We start from the raw sequence: 21,567 nt of genomic DNA on the forward strand, positions 1-21,567 counted from the left end.
CCCTCGTGAGCCCTGTCCTCAAGGAACTGAGTGATGGGAGCGCTAACCCAGCCGGCCAGTGAGAGTAGAGGAGCCAAACAGCGCTGCACTCGCTGTCACTCCCTGTCGCAGACGCAGTATAGGTGCATCACAACGACCGCATCCCTTATTAGGGAGGTCAATGTTTAGAAATGAATCGTGGAGTGACTTGTCAATTTAGAGAGACATTGTTGTGTTTAAAACTGCCGCATTGTTTCTCATGCGAGACGTGGCGAATCCGAGTTTTCTTTAGCCTCGGTTTTGGTATATTTATGTTGAGGGTTTACAGTTTGAAGGGAATTGAAGGGACTCAAACAAGCTACTTGTTTGAGTCCCTTCAATTTGGCGGATAATCTCCGAAAGAAATGCTGGGGGGGGGGTTCTGCCCCCCTGCTGTGGCGCGCCCACTCTAGGCACTAACATCACCAAAGGGAGAGGCCTGCTTCAAAACCAATTATACACATCAAGTCAAGCCAATGTTAGCCAGCATGACCTGTGGTCTCAGTAAGGAATTACCATTGAAGGTGGCCCTCAGCCCTAAGGCCTTAGGAAGCTATGTTCTGATGATCACACTGAAGATAAATGCTGAAGATGAGGCTTCGAAGGATCAAAACAATGCTACACAAAAGAAGGTACTAAACCATTGAGTGTACTGTGGGTTGTCACTAGTGAGCATGTCAAGAGTAGTCATTTACACGCTTCATGTTTAACCTTTATACAAGCTAATCTCTTAACAATAGCAACAAACACAGGATTTTACCAAAAAGCATTTTATTTCATGTAATGTTTATTCACAATGTTAGTGTATCAGTTTGGGAAGTTACAACTTATCCAGTGTTGAGAAGTAAATATGTTCACGTGTGAACATTTACATTTACAGTTTCACATACTTCCTCTCAATTCTTTTTGTACGTTTTAGTACAGAAATCACTTGCAAGCCACATTCATGAGCTATTCAGAATTAGAGAGAGATGTTTTGAAATGGAAGAACTTGAATTAAAACTCCTGTCAAGTCATCTACATGCCCATGAAGTTAACCACAACAATCGTCTCCTAGACAATGCATCACGAACCAAACCAACTTTTGGATTTTTGTTGAACCTTTATGTTCCCCAAAGGGGCCCTTGGAGCATGTATATACACACACATATATATATAGTGGTATTTTTAGGTTTAACATGAAAACAGCTCAACATGCTGGACATGATTTAAGCCATGAAGTTCATTTAAGGAGATGTCAAATATCCACAGTACGTCATTCCAGGGTCCAACATCACCATGGTTACTGTACGACTCCCTGGTTTCAGGCACACAGCATCTGCCCAGCCAGGAGGGCATTTCGGTCATGGATCAAGGTGTAGGTGAGCTCAGCCAATCGCTTCACTGCCCCCTCCGAGAACTCGGCGTCCTCCTGGAGACAGAGCAAGGGGAGGAGACAAAGGGGCATGGTCTAATCATTTAACAGCTCAGATGATCATAACAATGGTGAGTTGAGCTACAACAGGCATTTACAAATAATATCCACAGGCCAGTGAAATTATACAATAAAGACAAAGGTTTGAATTTGAGGGATGAAGAGAGCTGTGTCCCGAACAATGATAAACACAGATTAGCTGGATGAAGCAAGCAAAATGACGTAAAACAGAACAAACTGTGCAACCACTAGTGACAAGACTGAATAAACAAGACTTGCAAGGCCTTGGATCTCACAGAATCCAGCTAATCACACAAATGAGGAAACTACTAACAGAGGGAATCGTAATGATTTGGGCATAATTCCTTGTTTAGTTCAATCAGCATGCAGAATACATTTTCTCATCAGGGGACAGGACAATGTGATGCATAAAGTGAAGGGTTGGTGAACCTTTGTTCGTTCAAATGAATATCACCGAATGCAAGCTGTGTGTGAGACAAATGAACGACGGCCTACTTTGGCGTTGATGGGGCATGATATTGGGCAGACTTTCATAGCACCACAAGTCAGAGGAACAAAATTCTCTAAGTTCTCATTTGCTTCTGCCTCAGGTTTAAAAATAAAGGCCCAGATACACTGTTGTGGTTGTTTTGCTTTGGTGATGTCTCTCTGCTTAATATCCCTTTTTTAATTTTATGCCCCCCCCCCCCCATTTCTGTGCATTGTACTTTTAAGGACTTTCATTGCCTAGACCAGTGTTCCCAAGGCCACATAAGTCCTGCATTGACTCAGCTTTGATCTGAGAATCACATGTTTTGAGTCAGTCACAAACGAAAGAGACATAGTTCATAAGGAACTTGCTAGCATTGTATTTTGCCTACCTGCTATTCACTCCCTCAGAAGATGCTATTTAGTCCCAATATTGAGTTGCTAAGCAACTGCTGTATTCTGTATACTTACAATGAATGCCCATAGGGCAGTGGTCGGCAAATAGGGGCCCGCGGGCCAATTTTGGCCCGCCATCTATTCTGTCTGGCCCACGAGATGACGTTCATTTGATGTAAAAAAAAAATAATAATAATAATTAATTTTAATTTTTTTATTTTCAACCCCATATTTAAAAAAAAAAAAAAAAGGCATACAACAATCCCATCAATTTCGAAACATTTATTGAGGTATAGATGATAGTCCTAAAGTGACAAAACAACAGGTGGAACATCTGTGCAGTTATCCATGACGCACAGGTCGGAACGGTATTGGCACGCGAGTGTGCGTAATCTTGTGCAAAAAAAACCCAAAAGTGTCCCGTCTCCCTCCTCCAGTGGGCAAGGTAAAAAATAGTCTACGTTTCGTTAAATTAACAACATAACAAGGTCTGCTCAAATGTGAAATGGCCCAATTAAAATAAAACTTAAAGAAAGTGAAAGATGAATGCACATTGTCCACGTGGGAGAAGGATCTGCGCTGCTCCTGAATAAAGACAGAAAAAAGGGAATTTACAATTTAAATAAGATCAAACAATATAACTGGGCATTTTTTTAGGCCTACTATTTAAAAAGGCCAGTAGGCTACTCACTTAATGGGAAAAGTGGCTCCTCCCTTCGGTCACAATTTTGTGGATGTCGGGCGACAGGGATGTCACTTTTATTCTCAAGCAGTTCTCCAAGCTTGCATTGGTCAGACGGTTCCTCTCGTGTGTCTTGATTGCATTCATTGACGAAAAGCTGGACTCACACGTGTAGGTAGATGGAAACATCGTCAGCACATAAAGGGCAAGTTTCTTGATACCCATGTACTCTTCTGAGCATCCGATCCAGAAATCCTCCACGGAACGCGCACTAAACGCATCACGGACGAGGGAGCTTGACTGGAAATCGATGAGCTCCAACTGAAGCGTTGCCTCGTCCAACGAGCTCATGGTTGTTTTGGCCAGTGAGGAGAATTCCTCGCTTCGCGTGGACAATGGGTCGTGGACAAAGCCAACAATTTCCCTTGGGACACAGTAGTCTCGGAACCGCGACTGAAAGTTGTCCCGTAGCTTGTCAAGGAATTCAGTCATAATTCCTGTCACTCGCCCCCCTCCCTGTGATTTTAATGTTGCAAAGTGCAAGAGCCTTCCACTTGCTAGATCAGACTGGAACAACTCCAGCTTCCTTGTAAACGAATCCATCTTCTCGATCAGGTCCACAATGGTTTTCCCTCTCCCTTGTAGTTGCAGGTTCAGCTGGTTAAGATGGCCAAAAATATCAGTTAAAAACGCAATGTTTGAGATGGACATTTCACCTTCTAGAAAGGCCAGGTGATCGTCTGAAGCACGCATCTTGCTCATTCGCAGGAAGGTTTTCACTTGATCTAGTAGCGCACAGAAGCACTCCAGTGCCTTTCCTTTACTTAACCAGCGCACGTCATTGTGAAGTAGCAGATCTTCGTAGCAGGCCTCTGACTCAGCAACAAGTTGGCGAAAAAGACGGTGCTGTGTGCTTGATGCACCCCGGACAAAATTAATGACTCTCATCACTTTATCCATGACACTCTTCAGCTCGCCACTGAGTCTGGCGCACAAGACACTCTGGTGAATTAGGCAATGTAGTGCGTGCATTTGTGGTGCTATCTCCTTCAATCGGGCCACCAGACCTCTGTGGCAACCAACCATGGCAGGTGCACCGTCTGTCACGATGAGGTTTATTTTCGCAAATGGTAGTGCATGTTGTTTAATCAATTCCTCCACTTTGGCAAACATAACATCACCAGTGGTGTTCCCTTCTAATGGAATTAGAGCCAACAACTCCTCCCTGAACTCCTTCCCATCAAAATACCGCACGTATATGCACATCTGACTGATATCAGTGTTGTCTGTACTCTCGTCAATGGCAACGGAAAAGTAGTTGGCCTGACTCAGGCCACTCATAATTGATCCGCGCACATCGTCAGATAGGCTCTCTATGCGTCGGGAAGCTGACCTCGCTGAGAGCGGCATTTGTTTCACTGAGGCAATCACTCCATCCATTGACTTATCTGTAGCCAGCTCCTCCAAAACAGCCACCATCACTTCCTTAAAAACCTCTGCGTCCGTAAATGGTTTGTTGTGACGGGTAAGAACCTATGCTGCTTTAAGGGACGCACTTGTAACCCTCTGCTGCTCGGTGAATGACCTGACAAGTATTTTGTTGCTGTGTGCATATCCAGCCTCCAATGCTTTAATTTTATTCGTTCGCACCTCCTTTGAACTGGCCATGTTTTGTCTCATGGTGTCTTCTGATGTTATATTCTTTGCAAACGGCAACAGCCTTGTTGCAAATGAGACATGTAGGCTTGGCATTAATAAATGCAGGCAGGATAAACGCATACCTCTGCTTCCATTCTTCTTTGTAGGTCCTGCATTCTGAATCAATTTTTCTTTTCAAGGCTTTCGACAACGACATTTTGCATCGATAACTAGCATAGCAATGTTCAGCTAATCATTTTTACACGTCATCTAAAAGAATATTTGTATACGGCAGGTTGCTAGGCAATCGCCTGTTTCATGAGCGACGACGCGAGATGCAGCAGGCGGCATAAAAACAGCGAACATAAGCAAATAAACGTTTTAATGGAATTAAATTAAATGCGTTTTAAAAGTTAGATGATGTTTATTTTATTTTAATATAATAAAATAAATAATAATTTAAATAGTAGACCCCCCCCCCCCAAAAAAAAAAGCTATGGCCCGCGATGCCATTGTCTGAAAAAAAATTGGTCCGCGTCCAAACGTAATTGCCGACCCCTGCCATAGGGCATTGGGGTCGGTGCAAACTAGAAGCTGTTGGACATCTCTCGAGGATGAAGGTAGGCTGCAGACACTTTGGCTAGGAGTCAAGTATCCACCAGATTACCTCAGTCCCAAATATGACCTCTTTGTTGAAACCCACTTTTGACGTTGCTGTGGGAGCAAACTTGGCACCCGGTGCTGCGCACTGTGCACAGTCAGAATGTCTGCTTTTATTTCATTAGAAAACCCAGGAAATCATCTCTTAGCGGGTCTCCAAACCAAACCGTATCCAGCTGCCAGCCAGCCATCCGCTCTCCCGGACCCGAGACCTGCGTCAAGGTGCAGGAGCGGTGAGCGCTGACACGAGGCCCACCGACTGTGGATAATGTGGAGCTGGAGAACCAGGGAACCCAGGAATAGCAGATCCGAGTCAAGACTAATCAGAACCAGCACCGCTTCAAGACGGGTGACACACATTTTCCACATGGGCCCGGTCACGAGTGGAGCTGAGGCGAGCGCACCGGAGGAGAGCCCGGCGATATGACAGGCTCCTTGTTGATTAAAGCAGCACGGGCAGCAAAGTGGAACCAGAGGAAGACCGGTGGTGGCAGAATACTCCAGGGTCTCTGCATGCCTCAGAAACTGCATGGCGTTCACGCATTTTCTGCCTGATTCTTATTGGCTCTCTGCCTCTTAGATGCAAAGTCCGAGACTCTTAGGAAATCAAAGGGAACCACAAATATTTCCTGTTTTCTTTATGGAGCACCGGAGTCAATCTCCTCGGGTTTAATTGCTGAAAGGGAGATAAGGGGGGGGGGACGTGAGCCAATGCATCTGTAATCCACAGAACTCTGCAGATAACAAACCTAAAACACACAGAGCCCTCTGGGGACCCAGACTTTCATACTAAAGTGTCAAGAAATCAAAGCAACTTTGCATCTTTTTTTATCGTTATACCAATTAATTAGATGAAAGCATTCCGAGTGTGACTGTTATCTAGCAGCAATCAGGGAGTTAACACGGACGTCTTTTGAGCTGTTGCATGTGTTGCTGCCGTGGTGTGCAGCCACCGCGGGAGAGTGCATGTGATGTGATGAGTGGCCCGCTGCCACCCATGTGCATTGATGAGGAACATTAGGGGAGCTGGCGTCTGGCGGGGCTCGAACACAGCTACCTCTCCCCAAACCACAACTAATGACTCTATTACAGGCCTCTCTCCTGATGGATGCAAAACAAAAACACACTTTATACGTGTGCGCACGCACAAATGATTAGTAAAAAAAAAAGCAAACATTAAAAAGAAAAAGAAAAGGGGCCGGGATCACCAAGGCGGATCAAAGCCTCGTCTGAGACTCCGCTGTGGAGTGTATTCCCCGTCTCCAGATACGCATTCTTCCCAATGAATCATACCTCTTAAAAAAAAAAGAAGGTATTATTGAATCAAGTAATCGCCTGCACACTGGAACACAAATGCCTGATTTGAAGTGTTTTTTGGCTCGTGGCGCAGGTCTAGCCCGTCACAACTGCCAGTCAACTCACGCTCCACATTTGGACAAGCGCAAACAAACCCGGGGATCACATTGCCTGAAAGGCAACAAACATGGTTGGCTCTGGACATTTGCATACCCGACCACTCTCAGGCTGAAATGGATCTGGTGGGTGTGCGAGGGAGAGGATAAATAACTGAGTGATAGCTGCTGGGCTGTGGGCTGCTGTTCTTTTTTTTCTGGACTCCAGCGAGTGGATGGGGATGGTCTGGTCTTAAACGAGCTCTATCCTCATCCTGACCCGGGCTGTACCACAGACACATCTTTGCCGTTGCCTTGGGAGTGGTGAGGCTTGACAGAATCCACTCACAAGGATGCAAAGAGGCGGCTGCAAACCAAAAGCATGCTGGCTGCCCTCTTGTTATGGGCACGAGAACGTCCAAGGCTGAGCACCAGGACACGCAGAGGCGAAACCGACACGCATACACAAAGAAGTCTCACAGATCTTACTTGTCCACAATCGTGCAATAAAGACCCCGGGATACTGGGTATATTCCCATATTTGACACACATATAAATATATATACACTATATTAATGCAAGTGTGACCTCTCCCTCTCTTTCTCACACAATCAATCAACACATGCACAAATAGCAACATAATTACACGCACGCACGCACGCACGCACACATCTATCCGATCCGGGTGGGATTTTAATGTCTCCAGAACTCCATCATCTTCATCATCATCATCACAGCTTTGAACACGTCCTGTGGGGCATATGAAGAAGAGGTTTTTCCACTATGTCTGTCATGGTGTCTCCTCCAGGGCAGTAAGAGGACCTGGGGAAGCATTTAGGAAGCACTAGGGGCCCCAAGAGCTCCTCTAAAACACACACACACACACACACACACACACACACACACACACACGTAGCTGTTGGATGGACGTCAGACAAAGAAACCCATCCCTGAAGGACTTGAAGTGTAATAGAGCCCCTTGGATGGAAAACCGCTCTTAATTAGCATGGTTGATTTAGCCGTTTGCGCTAGTGGGCACTTTGTCTCGTGTCTACGGTGAGGAGTCCTTCACTTGTGCCGAGGACTGTCTTTGCTGCCAAAGCTTTAAGTTCTGTAAACAGGGGGAAGGATTAGGAAAGAACGTGATTTAACACGATTCAGTTACCTTTTTATTTGACCCTGATTAGACATGAGAGAGAGAGAGAGTGCGTTGTGTTCCACTTCAGGATGATAAACTAGCATGCATCATCGCTCCGGGCTCGGACTGCCAAAGGCATCATCATTTATTCACATTAGTGGAAGGGGGGTGGGGGGGTTTGCTGTCACCAGGAATGTATGAAATATTATAAATGAGATAGAGGCACATTTGAGTTCTGATACACTTTCCTTTCCACCGACAGGACAAGCCCCTGCTACATCCATTAGTGACACATTCGTCCCCTGGTGGCCTGCATGGACTTTAATATCGCCTCTCTTGGTGGGTCTCTTGTTAAACTATTGGAACCGTCAGCACACGTATGAACTGGTTTCGGGGGGGTCACAAGTACGTAATGGTCCTGCTGGAGCCATTGTTGCTCCCACCATTTTCCCCTCAATCGTCTCCAAGTAAACACATTCCCACTCCAAGGGAATATTGAATATTGAAAAAGTGATACGCCAGCATGAGCATAAACAATTTAATAATGGCTGAACTTGACAATGAACTATAACTAATGCAATATACCTTCTTGCGCCTGCCCAGACAGTTGCTATAAGGAATATGTTTTCAATTGCACGCACAAATGCATGAAACCGCCGCGCGGCCTCTTGTTATTGCTTACTGCCACCACAAGTTTACGCAATGGAACTTCAATCATTAGCTTCTATTTTTCCCTTTCTTTTTTGAGAGAAAGGGACTTTGACAAGCCGAAAAAGCGGCAGGTCTTTGAAAAAGAATAGGAAAGGAGTGAGAGAAGAAAGAGTGAGAAAAGACGGAGAGAGAGAGGGAGTGAGAATTAAGTCAGCAAGAAAGCACCGCCAGACCACACAATAAGCCACCTCCAGACGAACAAATCTTACATGGACCAGATGCTATCCATCTTTCCATCCAAGAGGAAGGCACACTGCGCCACACAAGCCGGCATCGGAGGACAAAGTATTCGGCATTTAGGTCTCATTAGACGCCTGATCATTTGCACGCCTGTGTCGGTCCCCTGTGATAACCAGGGGCCCCCACACCTGGGGGGATGGCTTTCTGCTGCCGTGGGCTTCCACTTCTGTTCTCAACTGCGCCAGGGCCCCCCCGGTCCCAACTGACAAATGGCTCCTGGGTTGTCTTGGCAAGGTGCCACTGGCCAAGGTAACTGAAAGAGCTGTTTGGACTAGACTAGCTACCAGGCCCAGAAACGGCCTAGCGTGTGCAGAGAGGTTTTTATCACACGTCTCTCATGTGTCCTGGTCAGTTGTATACTTGCCACTTCATGACTTTTTATAAAACTTGGCGGCAGCGGCAGCAATAAAAACTGGATTCTGCAGCAGTGGTCTTTGCCGGCTCCGATCCAGGAAGGGAATGATTCACACAAGGAATTTATTTTTCTTAATTTATATATTGGTTCAGATAATGGTCAGATCAGGTCAATTTCGTCTGGAAAACCTCAAGTCAACTCAAGAAAATATTAGTATAGCCCTCAATCACAATTGCAAGAATTATCCAAAACTTGAAATGATGTATGCGGGCCAGCCCGCATTGAACTGAACACCATCCCATTGACATACTGCCCTTGCTAAAAGTAATTTCTTAGCAGAAATCTCCCACAAGTGACCTGTGCACCAAGTTCCAGCGCTAAAATGGAGGTGAAATACACCTTGTGCTTCCCTGCAAGAGGGGATACGGTTTCATGGCTTCTGACAGCCTGACCCTTAGTGGTTATTGTAATCCTGCCCCTAACCACCCCCCCCCCGCTCCCTCCCTCAATGTCTCACTGAAGACAGGCAGTAGCCGGGGGCTACAGGTCCAATTACTGACCGCTCCGCAAGCCCTGATTAGAACCCCAACTATAAACACTGCTAATGGAACCATGTTCCATCCCAGGTCTAGGAAGGCTACTGGTTGGATTGCATTTGCTTAAGCTTGTTGAATCCATCGTGTTGGCTGGAGGATAAAAGAATGTGGAAATAGGCGAGAAACCGGCAGTTTCCTTTGCTGAAAGGCTTACTATCCAACCGTAATCAAACCGGTCGAGAAATGACTGGGCAGGGAATACAGTTCTTAATGGTGTAAGGGGATAAAATACCTTCACCTGTCTTATTTACACCTAATACCAGCAACATGTTTGAGAATTACTCAAGGTAGAAGTATAAGAAACGGCCAAGATGGCGCTTGTCATACTTTTCTTGAGATTGTTTAACACAGGGAGAGAGTTAGTGGATTATGCATAGTTAGGTGTTCACTGCAGTTGCCTGGTCGTCCGTGGTTTCAATACCCATGTCATTTTAACTCCACACAATATCCACACAGTTGGCAAGAAAGAATAAATGAATGAAAGAATGAATATATCTCTGGGCCCATCTATTTTTCAAACCAGTGATTGTATGTTCTTGTAGACTCTCCAAAGATGTAGAATAAAAAAGAAAGAAAAAGAAAAGATAAATACTTTATAGTGCCTCCTGCACAAACACAACACAATCTCTGTTGCAGAAGGACCAGATCCAAGGTGTGGATGCATTTTCTACAGTTTCCAAGGTATCCTGTCCTGTAAGGCGACGGGGGGAGAGGGGGGTGGGGTGGGTTCCACTGAGCCAATAAAACATCTTTGTCAGCGGAATGTTGGACTTCATCTCCCTCGTCGCTTTACCACAGTGGGCACAACACCACTGGTGAGGAGCGAGAGACCAGAGCACTGCAGTGAGGAGGAGATAATAATAAGAGGAAGAATAATGGCCAGAGAGTGCTGGCTGGTTCCCAGTGGATCGTCTAACTGTGAATACCGGCCCCTTTCACCCGGTGTTGCTGAGTGATGACTTTGTTTGAGTTTGACTCAGCGACAGACGTGTCTCACAACAGTGCACCGAACAATGGACCTTTAGTCAAGGAGGTATGAACGCACAGGCAGGATTAATGTGCGAGACATACCAAAGCCCCAAAAGCAGTGAGGGAGCCCCGCAACACACACACACACACACAAGCTGCAGCACACACACACACACACACACACACACACACACACACACACACACACACACACACACTCAGTCAGTCAGTCAGTCAAACAGGCAGATAACAGTCACACTTCATTTACTTAGCACACCAGATAGTGTTTAACATGTTTATAAAGTCACAGCTACCACGGGTCATATAGAAAGTACACTGGGGGAATCCACACCCACTGTCATTACCCACGATGCACCTTGGATTGGAACGAGACTGACGGAGACACATCCTGGTCCCTGGGTGACCTCACTTCCACTCAACAAAGTATGCAATCACGGGCCTATAGAACCTCAGGAACACATACAAGTCTAGGTGCACCATGGTGAACTTACACCACTATCCAAATAACCGCACTCGGAAGACTAAACATCAGGGGGGAGGGAGGGGGGGTGCTCAGCCAGGAAGGGGGCGACGTTCAGGAGGAGGCGGAAGGAAACAGCTACGGAAATTGTTTTCATGTGTCAGTTGACTAAACGTGTCAATAACAATTCCTACGCCTGACTTCAACCTGGGTCTTAAACTAGGGTGGGCTGTGTTCATAAAGGTCTTTGAAACCAGGTTGGTCATAACTTTCTGTACAGGAAATCTGTCACACTTGAAATGGTTTTCCATCACCCCTTGGAGCGAAGTTCAATCCACATGGTCACGGTTTCACCACGGTTTTATCCGCCTGTTGAGGAACACGACTTCCGACATAGTGGTTGGTTGTGGCCCTGGCTGCTAGCATCCACAGATCAACTTACCACCCACAGACAGCCCGTACGGGTGGCTGTGCTATACTAGTTTCTCCCACTGGTGGCTGGGTGTGTGTGTGTGTGGGTGTGACAACCCTCTCCATGCCAATTTTCCCACCAACCTTAAATACACTTAACAAGAAATTCGAAGCAGAGGTCCCTGTGCAAACACACCAACAGGCAAAGCTGACTAAAGGTTAACTCCGGGCTCCAACACCACACATTTCATCCACGTTGAGCTCCTTTCCCCACAACATAATTGAAGCGCCGCAAACTGAAACCAGCTCTAAGGTGGGTGGTCACAAGCCGCTCAGCACCAAGCAGTAGGGTAAAATAAACACACACAAGAATGCCTTTCTGGACTGGTTTCTTAATGGCTGATTGACTGTTTACAAACCAATTGCAAAGTGCCTTCTTTTTAAAAAGTACACATATCCTGTTTGTAAGAGCTCTCTCTTCATAACATCATCGAGTCCTCTGGTTCTTTTTAATCTAAGATATCAAAGCTGAGTAAACATCGCTTTGGTATGTCTAATTTCTCTAGCCAAACTCCAGCGGTTGAGTTTCACACATACCGACAAACATCTGGCACGCTTGGGAGAGAGCGAGCTTGGGAGAGGGCCTGATACGCTGCACATGTCGGGCCGCGCGGGCCTCTCCCCGAAGCTCTGACCTTAACACTCTGCAAATACATCACCGCGGAGGGGGCCCCGGAGCCCCGGCTTCTGTCTGGATGTAGACAACTGATGTACGACTGAGGCCGGACTCCCATGTCACTAATCCACACGTTTAGAGTTGGATCGCAGGAGATGAAGAGTTATTGAAGGACAAACAAGCGTCTGCATGGTGGGGCCAGGGAGCCGGTGCTTGTGGATGGAGGGAAGTAGTGTGTGAACAGACATGGTCCATATTAGTGAGTGTGTGTGAGGCTGAGGCCAAGTGCAGGCAATTCAGAGGAGACTAGGGAAGGCGGGCCGTAGACATAAAATGTGAGAACAAGCTTGTGGAGGTCTGCATCTCATCTCGTCGTTACTTTTGCTTTGAAGGCCCTACAGCTCTTTCCTATGCGATTTGGATTTCCACCTTTGGCACAACCCAAGAAATAACATTTTCTCTTTACTGTTCACATTTTGCTTAAATCTACAGCAATTGAGTTAAAAAATCAAAAATCTAAAGGAAACTAAAATAAGCAGACAAGGTATCGCATTAACAGCAGGGAATGTCGGTGTATCTGCCGTGTGCGCGTCGGTGCGTGTTACAGGATATCCCCCACGTCTGGACCCAGAGCGGGCAGCCGGGCTCACGCCGGGGGGCGACGGTGGGGGTAATAAAGGCTGGGAGCGTGCTGTAACCACAGAGAGACGGCGCTCGCCACCACCGCTGCTCTCCCATGACCCCGGCCCGGGTGCAGCCCCCTGGGTGACTGTGGCTGGCGCACCACCTGGGGGGGGGGGGCGTGTATGGTTTCACCTGTCGTAGGTAGATCTACACAGGCAGAGGAGAAAAGACCTATAGAGCCCCTTCCCCATCGCCTCCTTCTCCCCCCTGTATATCTGCCCCTCTCCCTCTCGCTCTCTCTCTTCGTCCGCCCCTCGCCTTTCTCTGCCGCGCGGCTAATCTCTTCTCGGGTTCAGCGCTCTTGTTCGGCACTCTTTGAGGAAAAGGAAGCGCGGGGTTGGGTAAACATCAGGGCTCTCACTGCAGTGGATTACAACACCCATACATCACCGTGACAACTCGCTTTTCACCCTCTGACAGGTCGCCAGGACCTGTGTGGGGAGGGGGGTTGGGGGGTGGGAGAGGGGAAAGGTTGGGTGGCTGCGGTCTGGTGACACTTCCTACCACTGCAGTGGTTACCGATAGGTATCCTCCGTCACTGTTTTCACACCATCGCCCTATCGGCTTACCAACGTTGTGCTTGGTATCGGGTTTGGCTATCGAACTGACAGACAACAGCGCCGTCATAAGTCATCCATCTGAACACAACTTGTGATCCGATGGTCTGGACGGTCTGCTGGAGTCCGTAACGGGGGCAGAAAGGCCTGACCAGCTTTAGACAACGCCTGTTCCTACTCTTCTCTTGAATCAAGATGGATCAAACTTAGGACACGTTTTATATTAGGAGACAAAGCTAGACTCACTCAGGGTCTAAAGAGGCCTTGTGTGAGGTTGTACAAGGTGGAGCACCGCTGCCACATCAAAAGGAAATTCCCATTCAAACCATCTCTTGTACATTAAATGTAGATTTATTTACATTCAATGTAAATGAATGGAAAGTTATTAACCAAGCTTTTCCAAATAGCCAGTTGTGATTCATGATTTCCTTTAATGTGGTATTTAAAGAATCTGAGTCATATGGTGTATTTTCGTATTCAATTCTCTCCAGTTGATAAGCAGACTTTGTAGAGGCAGAGTGATATTTTGATATTCGTCCAGGTTTTGACAAAGAAAAAGCCAGAGAGAGGGTTCAAATTAAACCAACAATGCACTAGATCTGTCAAGGGAATCTTTGGATTTCCACTTAGTTTGTTTGGATCAGGACTTATTAGAAGATGCTCCCTTGAAAAGGTAGAAAATCTAACTTTTGTTTTTTATGATAAAACATGGAATCAATTCATATTATACTTATAAAAGGAAATGGAAAATCTCGGGTCTTGACAACATCATATTTTTGTTCCGTATGAATACAAATTTCATGCCGTATGTTTAAGTTGTCAAAGCAAATAGCCAGTAATGAATTTCTATCCTTCATACTTTATCAGTGTCTCAAAAAGTTAAAAACATTTGGCTGAAGAACATGAATGAAATTGACAACAGCTCTTTTCGGACAAAGCAATGAAACAGCTAAAGATCCTTCGTCCATGTTCCAGATATTTCAGGTATTTACCCACTTTTGATTTGTGGTTACAAAAATAAATGAATGTGAACATTTATGTTCCGCTGGAAAATAAATACTCACATTCAGTATAAATAGTCTTTCAATATCGAAAGCAAAAATATACAAAACAGATGCTTCATGCCCGAATTTTATAAAGTTTACAAACACAAATCTTGTTTTCCAAAGCAATAATATTGATGTTGAAAATGAAATCGAAGATTTTGTTTTCTGTTCAAATCATTACAAGGACAACATTGCAAAATTGTTGACACTGCATCATGGTTTCCCATTAGAAGACATTCAAGTAAAGAAAACCACCCAAAACATTGGGTTTCTTCGGAGAGGAAACTAAATACAATGCAGAGCCGTTTCCTTGGCGCAGCAAATGTGATCAGTCTTGTAGTCTATCGGGTGGTCATCAAATCTAAAATAACATTCACCCACATCTAGAAATAATCTTAAAAAAAGACATTGCAGTACAATGTTCATCTTAATAATATCTCAGATGAAACGACCCAAAACGGCATTTTCATATCTTACAAGTATTGCCTGGTTTGGCTCTGAAAATGTATTTCATTTTCTATAATCATCTTTTCATCAACTTTAAAAGGTAGCCATGATTTGTTGCAAAATTATCTTAATTTTTCTCTAAAATGTACTTTGGTTTGAAGGAAAATTTTCAACCAAATGGTACCTCTAAAGTCGGGTTGCCAGAATGGGGACCAAGTACGAACCCAAGGGAAAGACGAGCCAAGCTCATCATTATAGTTTGAGGGGAGCAAATTTATTATATTAGGGTTAGACAATGACAAGCAATGACAAATCCTACACTGGAAATTCATAAGCTAATTTATACGTTTGCAAATCACAAGCCAACTCATGTGGAATCCGTTTGGAAATCTTTCTGGGCTCTAAGCTGTGTCCATCTTTCCAATGCAATGCCAACAATGAACTTTAGTATGATCCAGTTAATTGGTTTGCTTCCATGGCTGCAGCCCGCTTTGTTCATATGCCAATTAGTTTCTTATCAGGCAACCTTGGGTACCTGGATAATAGTATATCATAACACACAGTCCACAGAAAGAAACTTCAACAGACATTAGCAGTACCATTGTTTTTGGAGCTTGTTTTTTTATCATGATCATTTTATGATTTAGTTACATTTAGGTACATTCGCTACAGGTTATACCTTTAACTTATTGAATAAAATAATCTATTAACACTGTGAAACCATTCAAATATTTACCAGTTATTTTTGTGATGTGTGGTTAAAGAAATCAAGATGGGGAGGTTGGAATGTTTTTTAGTTTACACAGCTTGGAGATGGCAATTTCCTGGTATTCTTTTTAAACTCAGGAGAAATAAAAGCTAAACCAAATGTTCGACCATCATCATTGTCATCAACATCACATCCTTGTGCGCCTCTAAGCCACACAAGGGAAGAGCTGGCAGTGATCATGACAAGGATGAATACGGCCATCTGGGAATAGTTATCGTTATTATAACAACAAAAAAAACTCATACAGTGATTTATGCGAGGCCATATTCGCCGTCTCGACTATCTCATAAGATAAGCACTCCGTCATGCCGTATGCAGCCCCCGTCATCTCTGATCTCTCCCCCTTCTTCTTCTTCCAAGACTTGGGGTCATATCACGTATTAACAGCATTAGTCTCAATTCATCGCCGGGGGTAACTAAGACCTGTTGGGGTAACACAGGCGATAACAGAAGATAGTTCACATGGGAACATTGGTATTTGACCGGACTTGCCGGCTACGAAGCGAGCCATCCATCTAGGTACGTCTTGGTTGACCCTGTGAAATTCACTCAGATCTCCTCTCAAATCTTCAACTAACCGACCACACCAAAAATGTGTTCTTTCTTTTTCCTCTTTTAATAACCAGGCTCCATCTGTAGTTCATCCTTCACTTATTTCTCCGCGGGGCCATTCACAAAACTTTATAAAAACCACCGTACCCAGACAGTCTCTGGCATGGGGGTTTTGCCAGTGGTTTGTGAAGAGGGAATCAGTCTGCCAGGAGACCTCATTTGTCCCTGACGCTGCTGTCATCAAGAGCATAACTCATGAAAAACGACATATAGAGTCCAACAACACACATGGAAATTCTGCTTTGCTGTGCAAGAAAAAAAAAAAAGTGATGAGTAGGGGGTGGGATGACTTGATGATTAGCATATAGTCTGACAAAAGAGACAAATGTGATTGTATGAAATGAATAACCTTCACCATTATGTAGTCGGATAATAACCTAGTTCTGAATTCCAATTCCCCCCTTAACCTCCACTGACTCTGGTGAAGGGCCTGGGGGGGCGGTCTCAGTCAGGGCTCCCAGAGAGAGCAGCTTAACCATGACTGGTGGCTGACGCCTTCATGGGACACCACATGTGCCGGTCAGATGAGGGGTCTTTTATGCCTCAAGCACCTTTAGAGCCTTTTATTGCCTCCTCTCAAATTAAACCAATGATGGTCAAGCAGAAGGTCAGGACAGCATTGGTGGGATGCAAAATTGCAATTCAATTATTTTTTTTTAAATCGTGATATTAATTGAAAAATATTATTATTTGTATTATTATGTTGTGGACTTGACGAAAGGGGCAGGATGGTGTAGCAGCGAGCTGAAAGGTTTGGAGTCAGAGCCCAATATTCTTTGATTTGAGCATGTTGAACAGCTTTGTGTCAACACGTATAGACTTACTGGGGGATTTTAACATGTATGAATTGCCAATATGTGAACAGGTTGTAAATTAACTTTTGCTCTTTCCCGACGGTGGGCTGATTTCTATTACATGTGAACCGGGTCGGGCCCCGGGGGAAAGGAAGGACAATGGCATGAATGTCTTTAACTATGTTATAATTAAGTTTATCTATGATTATAACTAACTTCAGTTAATTGTTATGTCCGAACTCACGGAGCTCGCACACCAGTGTTAATGCGCAACCTTGAGCAGGCTTCAGTTCCCTTAGCCAAAGGGGCCACTAATGAGAAGGAATTTGGGATTCTGACACGCAGTATCTTTAAATAAAAAAAACAAGGATGGGCAAAAAAAACTTCTCACCTCAGAGGGAAGAAAATGGATACCGTAGAGTAGAATATTCTGGAGCTTGGCAGCTGATGCAAGTTCCATCAATGGCAGATGCCCCGCCCCAGTCTCACTGACGGACATGCCATCTGAAGTATCCAAACGCACCTGTCAAAACAAACCCAACCGTGCCCAATCAGCATGTATCATCTTCTATGTGATCAATATGTTCTGGAGCAATTACAGTTTATTTGTTTTCCAACTGCAACTTTATAGGCCATTTTCTTAAAAGTTGAACATTCAATAGTATTGCACTTTACAGAGTTTCCTAATGGTATAACTTTTGTTTTATTAAGTACCTCATAGCAAAACCTACTTATAAATAATACAAATAAAGCTTAGTAGAAAACATCACAACAAGCAGTAACCGGCCTGGATTCTTCTATTTTGATATTAGAAGTATTTAATTCATTCTCTCTGGATGTGCATGTAAAGCTATGGGCCAAAGGGATTAATTAAGGTGCTTGATTCACTGAATCAGCCCCCATTCCCTTTAACTGTCTTATTACTGAGGCTCATAGCCATCACTGCTATGCAATTATTTTGTCATGGAGGTCTGAATAAATGTATATCATTGAAATACAACCCTGACATACGGTATGTCAAAAGTGTCAAAATAAATTTGCGTAATAATATGTAATTATACTCTCATAATTGCTCAGGGTGTGCATTTATACCAGTCTGAAACACTTAGGTTTGATTACATTACTCAATCCGCCTCCTGAAACACTGCTGGCAATGCTGAGGGACGCACATCACAAGGGCAGATTAGAACAGGAGAACCCTTAGCTCCCCTGAAGGGATGGTTCCCTGGCCCCTGTGAACCAGGGGCCCGAGCAGCCATACGGTGTTGGGGGCCTACAGGACAACCTAAGTGTTTTCAGGGGCCCTGTGCTCAGTTTCTCTTGAAAGCAGAATTGCCTCCAGCAAACATGTCCAATTTTATGCAGTACAAATTGGTGGAGTAGAGGAGGGAGACTCTGCAATGTATACCTAACGCCTTGCTTTGCTATTGCAAGACTTAGGGCCCCTGCTTGTGCTATTGCATTGATGTGACCCTGCAACACACTTCTGGAGTAGCACATTCACGTGGACACGACGGTGCTGGCCAGGGAAAATACCAAGGTACAGAAAGTACTAAAGTAGGCATTGACTTATTTCCTTTAGCCTCTTTTACTGTTTATACCAACATCATAACATCATTCCAAACACTTGAACATTTCAAAAACATTACATTGGATCTTAGGAAAAACAGCTCTTCTTGTTTTCATAAAGATTTCCCTAAAACTGTGAATTTCATGAATGAATAACATTGTCATGTTCCCTTGACTGTTTCAGGAAGTCGGTGAGCTACAGACAAGTCATTTCTGCCGTTTTGTTAAAATGTGTTTCTTTTGCTATGTTGCTATGTTTCTTTTGCATGTTAATATTTGTTTTGCTGCTCTGACAATTTGCTGGTTCTGTGATTTGCCACATTGCATATTTGTGGTAGGAGTAAGGACAATATGCAATGGTCAAATAGTATGCTTTTGATTTATTAGAAAAAGAGAAAAAAACAACCAGGGGGAATTAACCTCCACAGCTTGACCTTATAAATAAGATAACCATTCGATTTCTCTGGATATTTCTAAAGCAAATGTTACTCTGGTTCACAAGTCATTTTCTGAACCTCCCCCCCCCCCCCATCTGCAGCTGATACAGGCATTTGAAGTAGACCAAACAGTAGGCTTCTCCCCTGGGACGTATTAGGTTTCTAAACAGCCACAGAGTTACTGCGGAAGCCCGAGGTGGAGTACAGGTGACATTTTTTTAAGTAGTACTTCAGGGAAACAGGATCCACGGTGCTGCAGATGTCTGCTTTCATAGACGTGCAAAGCAAAGTTCATTCATAGTGTGGGAAATGTTACAGAGGTGATAGCTGGGATTCTAAAAAGAAAATGAATTTCTTGCAGAATATGCAGAGTGCTGTCGTGTAAAATTAACTTAACTTAAAAATATGTTAACTAGCACTTTGATTATAGAGATGATTTGTGGCCGACCTCAAGTGAAAACATTGGAATACAGTTCAGACTTTCAAGGATGAAAGTCAAGGATGAAAGTCTGAATGGAGTAAATTAACACTATCAACATACAAACCATTTGAACAATGTCAAACAGTTTAAAAAAGGTTTCAGTTAAACAAATAGCTGAATTGATACTGTTTGAACCTATGGATAATAGTATGATGAAGTGTTAGTATGATAAGTAGACGTATTATAATAATGATAAGTAGTAGAAGTAGAATGACATGAAATAGCAGTAGTTTTATAGGCCAATGCATTTAAGAAAAAATATTATTAGACAAGATAACCAGACATGAATGAAGAACATAGCCCCAAACAACAGCCTCCTTCTCAAAACTCTAACTCTGACAAATATAAAAGGTGTTCCTGCTCAGTAGAGGTAGATAGATACGTGAATGTCCATCTCCAGGGGGATCCGTTGTAACATAAACACTGGAAGGGCAACAAGGATAATTCTAATTATCCTAATTCAATTATTTGAAAACCACTGAAACAAGGACCTTCAACATCTTAAACGTCACAGCGCTTACCTAATGACAAACTATGGAATATTATGACCTTCACACATCTAAAACTGTTGGCCCATCTTCTGAAACTGAGACCTACAAAACCACACAGAGGTCAATGTCTTTATACACCAATTGGAGTAGAGTTGGACAGTACAAGTTGTCCTTCTGACTTGTACTTTTAGGCATCCTTTAAAGGGTAGGTTTTGTTTATTTAATAAGAGGATAACAAAAATAACACGGGTGTGTTGTAACCTACAATGGCAGAGGGGTGGTTTTCCTGTGGTGGGGACTCCAATGAGGGTATGGGATTATTTATGCCTCTTGGCCTTTCAGCTGCTTCAAAATAAGCCACTTCTTAAGTTGAAGAAAAACAGCAATGAATTTGAACATTTGAGTGGAAGGTCGAGGAAGTAAAATAAACACCCTGCTCTTCCATTTAAAACATGAAAACCTACCTTGTGTTTATATGCTTTCAAATTTATTTTATTTTATTATGGTATCATCTTTTGGCCTTCATTCTCCGCCATCTCTACATTGAAATGCCAGCACTGCGTTGTGGTGTGGTTGACATTCACATTCACATGCTCCTTTGATACCCAACATCAGAGAACATGGTAATCTTTATGCTGGCGCTCATCGCTAAATCGGCCTAAAACAAGAGGGCTGTCTCACAAGGAGCCATGGAGGAAGAATGGGCAGGTTGTTAGAGAAGACATGAGGGGAGTCTCACTTTCCACCATCATGTATGCGCTTAGTGAGCCCTTGTTTTACCCTGGTTTAAAACACCTTGATACAATTTTAAATAACTTCACAGCTAGAGTCGAATTGTGGTAATTAGATAAAATAAAACAGCCTACATCTAAAGAACTAGAACCTTTAACTTTAACAAGGCATTTGGTCCGAAAAATGCATTTATCTCTGCCAATACCACTTAGTTTAATCGCCCCATCAGATCAAAAGCAAAAACAACACCTACAGAGATAAACAACACTTTCTTATCCAAAACAACAACAAAGCGTATAAACCCAAACAACAACAAAACACATTTTCCCAAACAACAGCTAAACACATTTTCCTAAACAACATCAACAAAATGCAATATTACAAATAACAACAACAACGTCTACTCACCCAAACAACAACAACAGGGTGGAGCAGTGCTCGGTTGGCAGCCTCCAGTGCTTTGACCGTTTCCTCTACTTCAGAAAGACCTGAACCATTCACCTGGAGAGATGGACAGAAATAAGACAGTTTACATACATCACACTATATAGTATGCTAATGTTTGCTGTATCCGTAGTAGGAGCAGTAGGAGTTAAACAACCATGGATAGGAGTTGTCCAATTCTTCTTCATGCTAAACAGAAAGTAACTACATTTCACCATCCCAAATTAAGTGATTCGATG

The 21,567-nt window shown here is 43.9% G+C and overlaps 1 protein-coding gene across 1 annotated transcript in view; it reads right to left on the bottom strand.

Moving 5' to 3' along the window:
* Positions 1–1,071: 1,071 nt before the first annotated feature.
* crppa (CDP-L-ribitol pyrophosphorylase A) overlaps positions 1,072–21,567 on the bottom strand; it is a gene marked incomplete at its 5' end in the record, with an annotated part of 32,905 nt that continues 12,409 nt past the window's right edge. Inside the window, 3 exons of the mRNA XM_079740823.1 lie at positions 1,072–1,429; positions 17,566–17,697; positions 21,293–21,385. Of these exons, the coding sequence (XP_079596949.1) occupies positions 1,322–1,429; positions 17,566–17,697; positions 21,293–21,385 (333 nt within the window). The 3' untranslated portion in view covers positions 1,072–1,321. The remainder of the gene's footprint in view (positions 1,430–17,565; positions 17,698–21,292; positions 21,386–21,567) is intronic.

This window comes from Pollachius pollachius (genome assembly GCF_949987615.1).
Source record: "Pollachius pollachius genome assembly, chromosome: 1".
Taxonomy (NCBI): domain Eukaryota; kingdom Metazoa; phylum Chordata; class Actinopteri; order Gadiformes; family Gadidae; genus Pollachius; species Pollachius pollachius.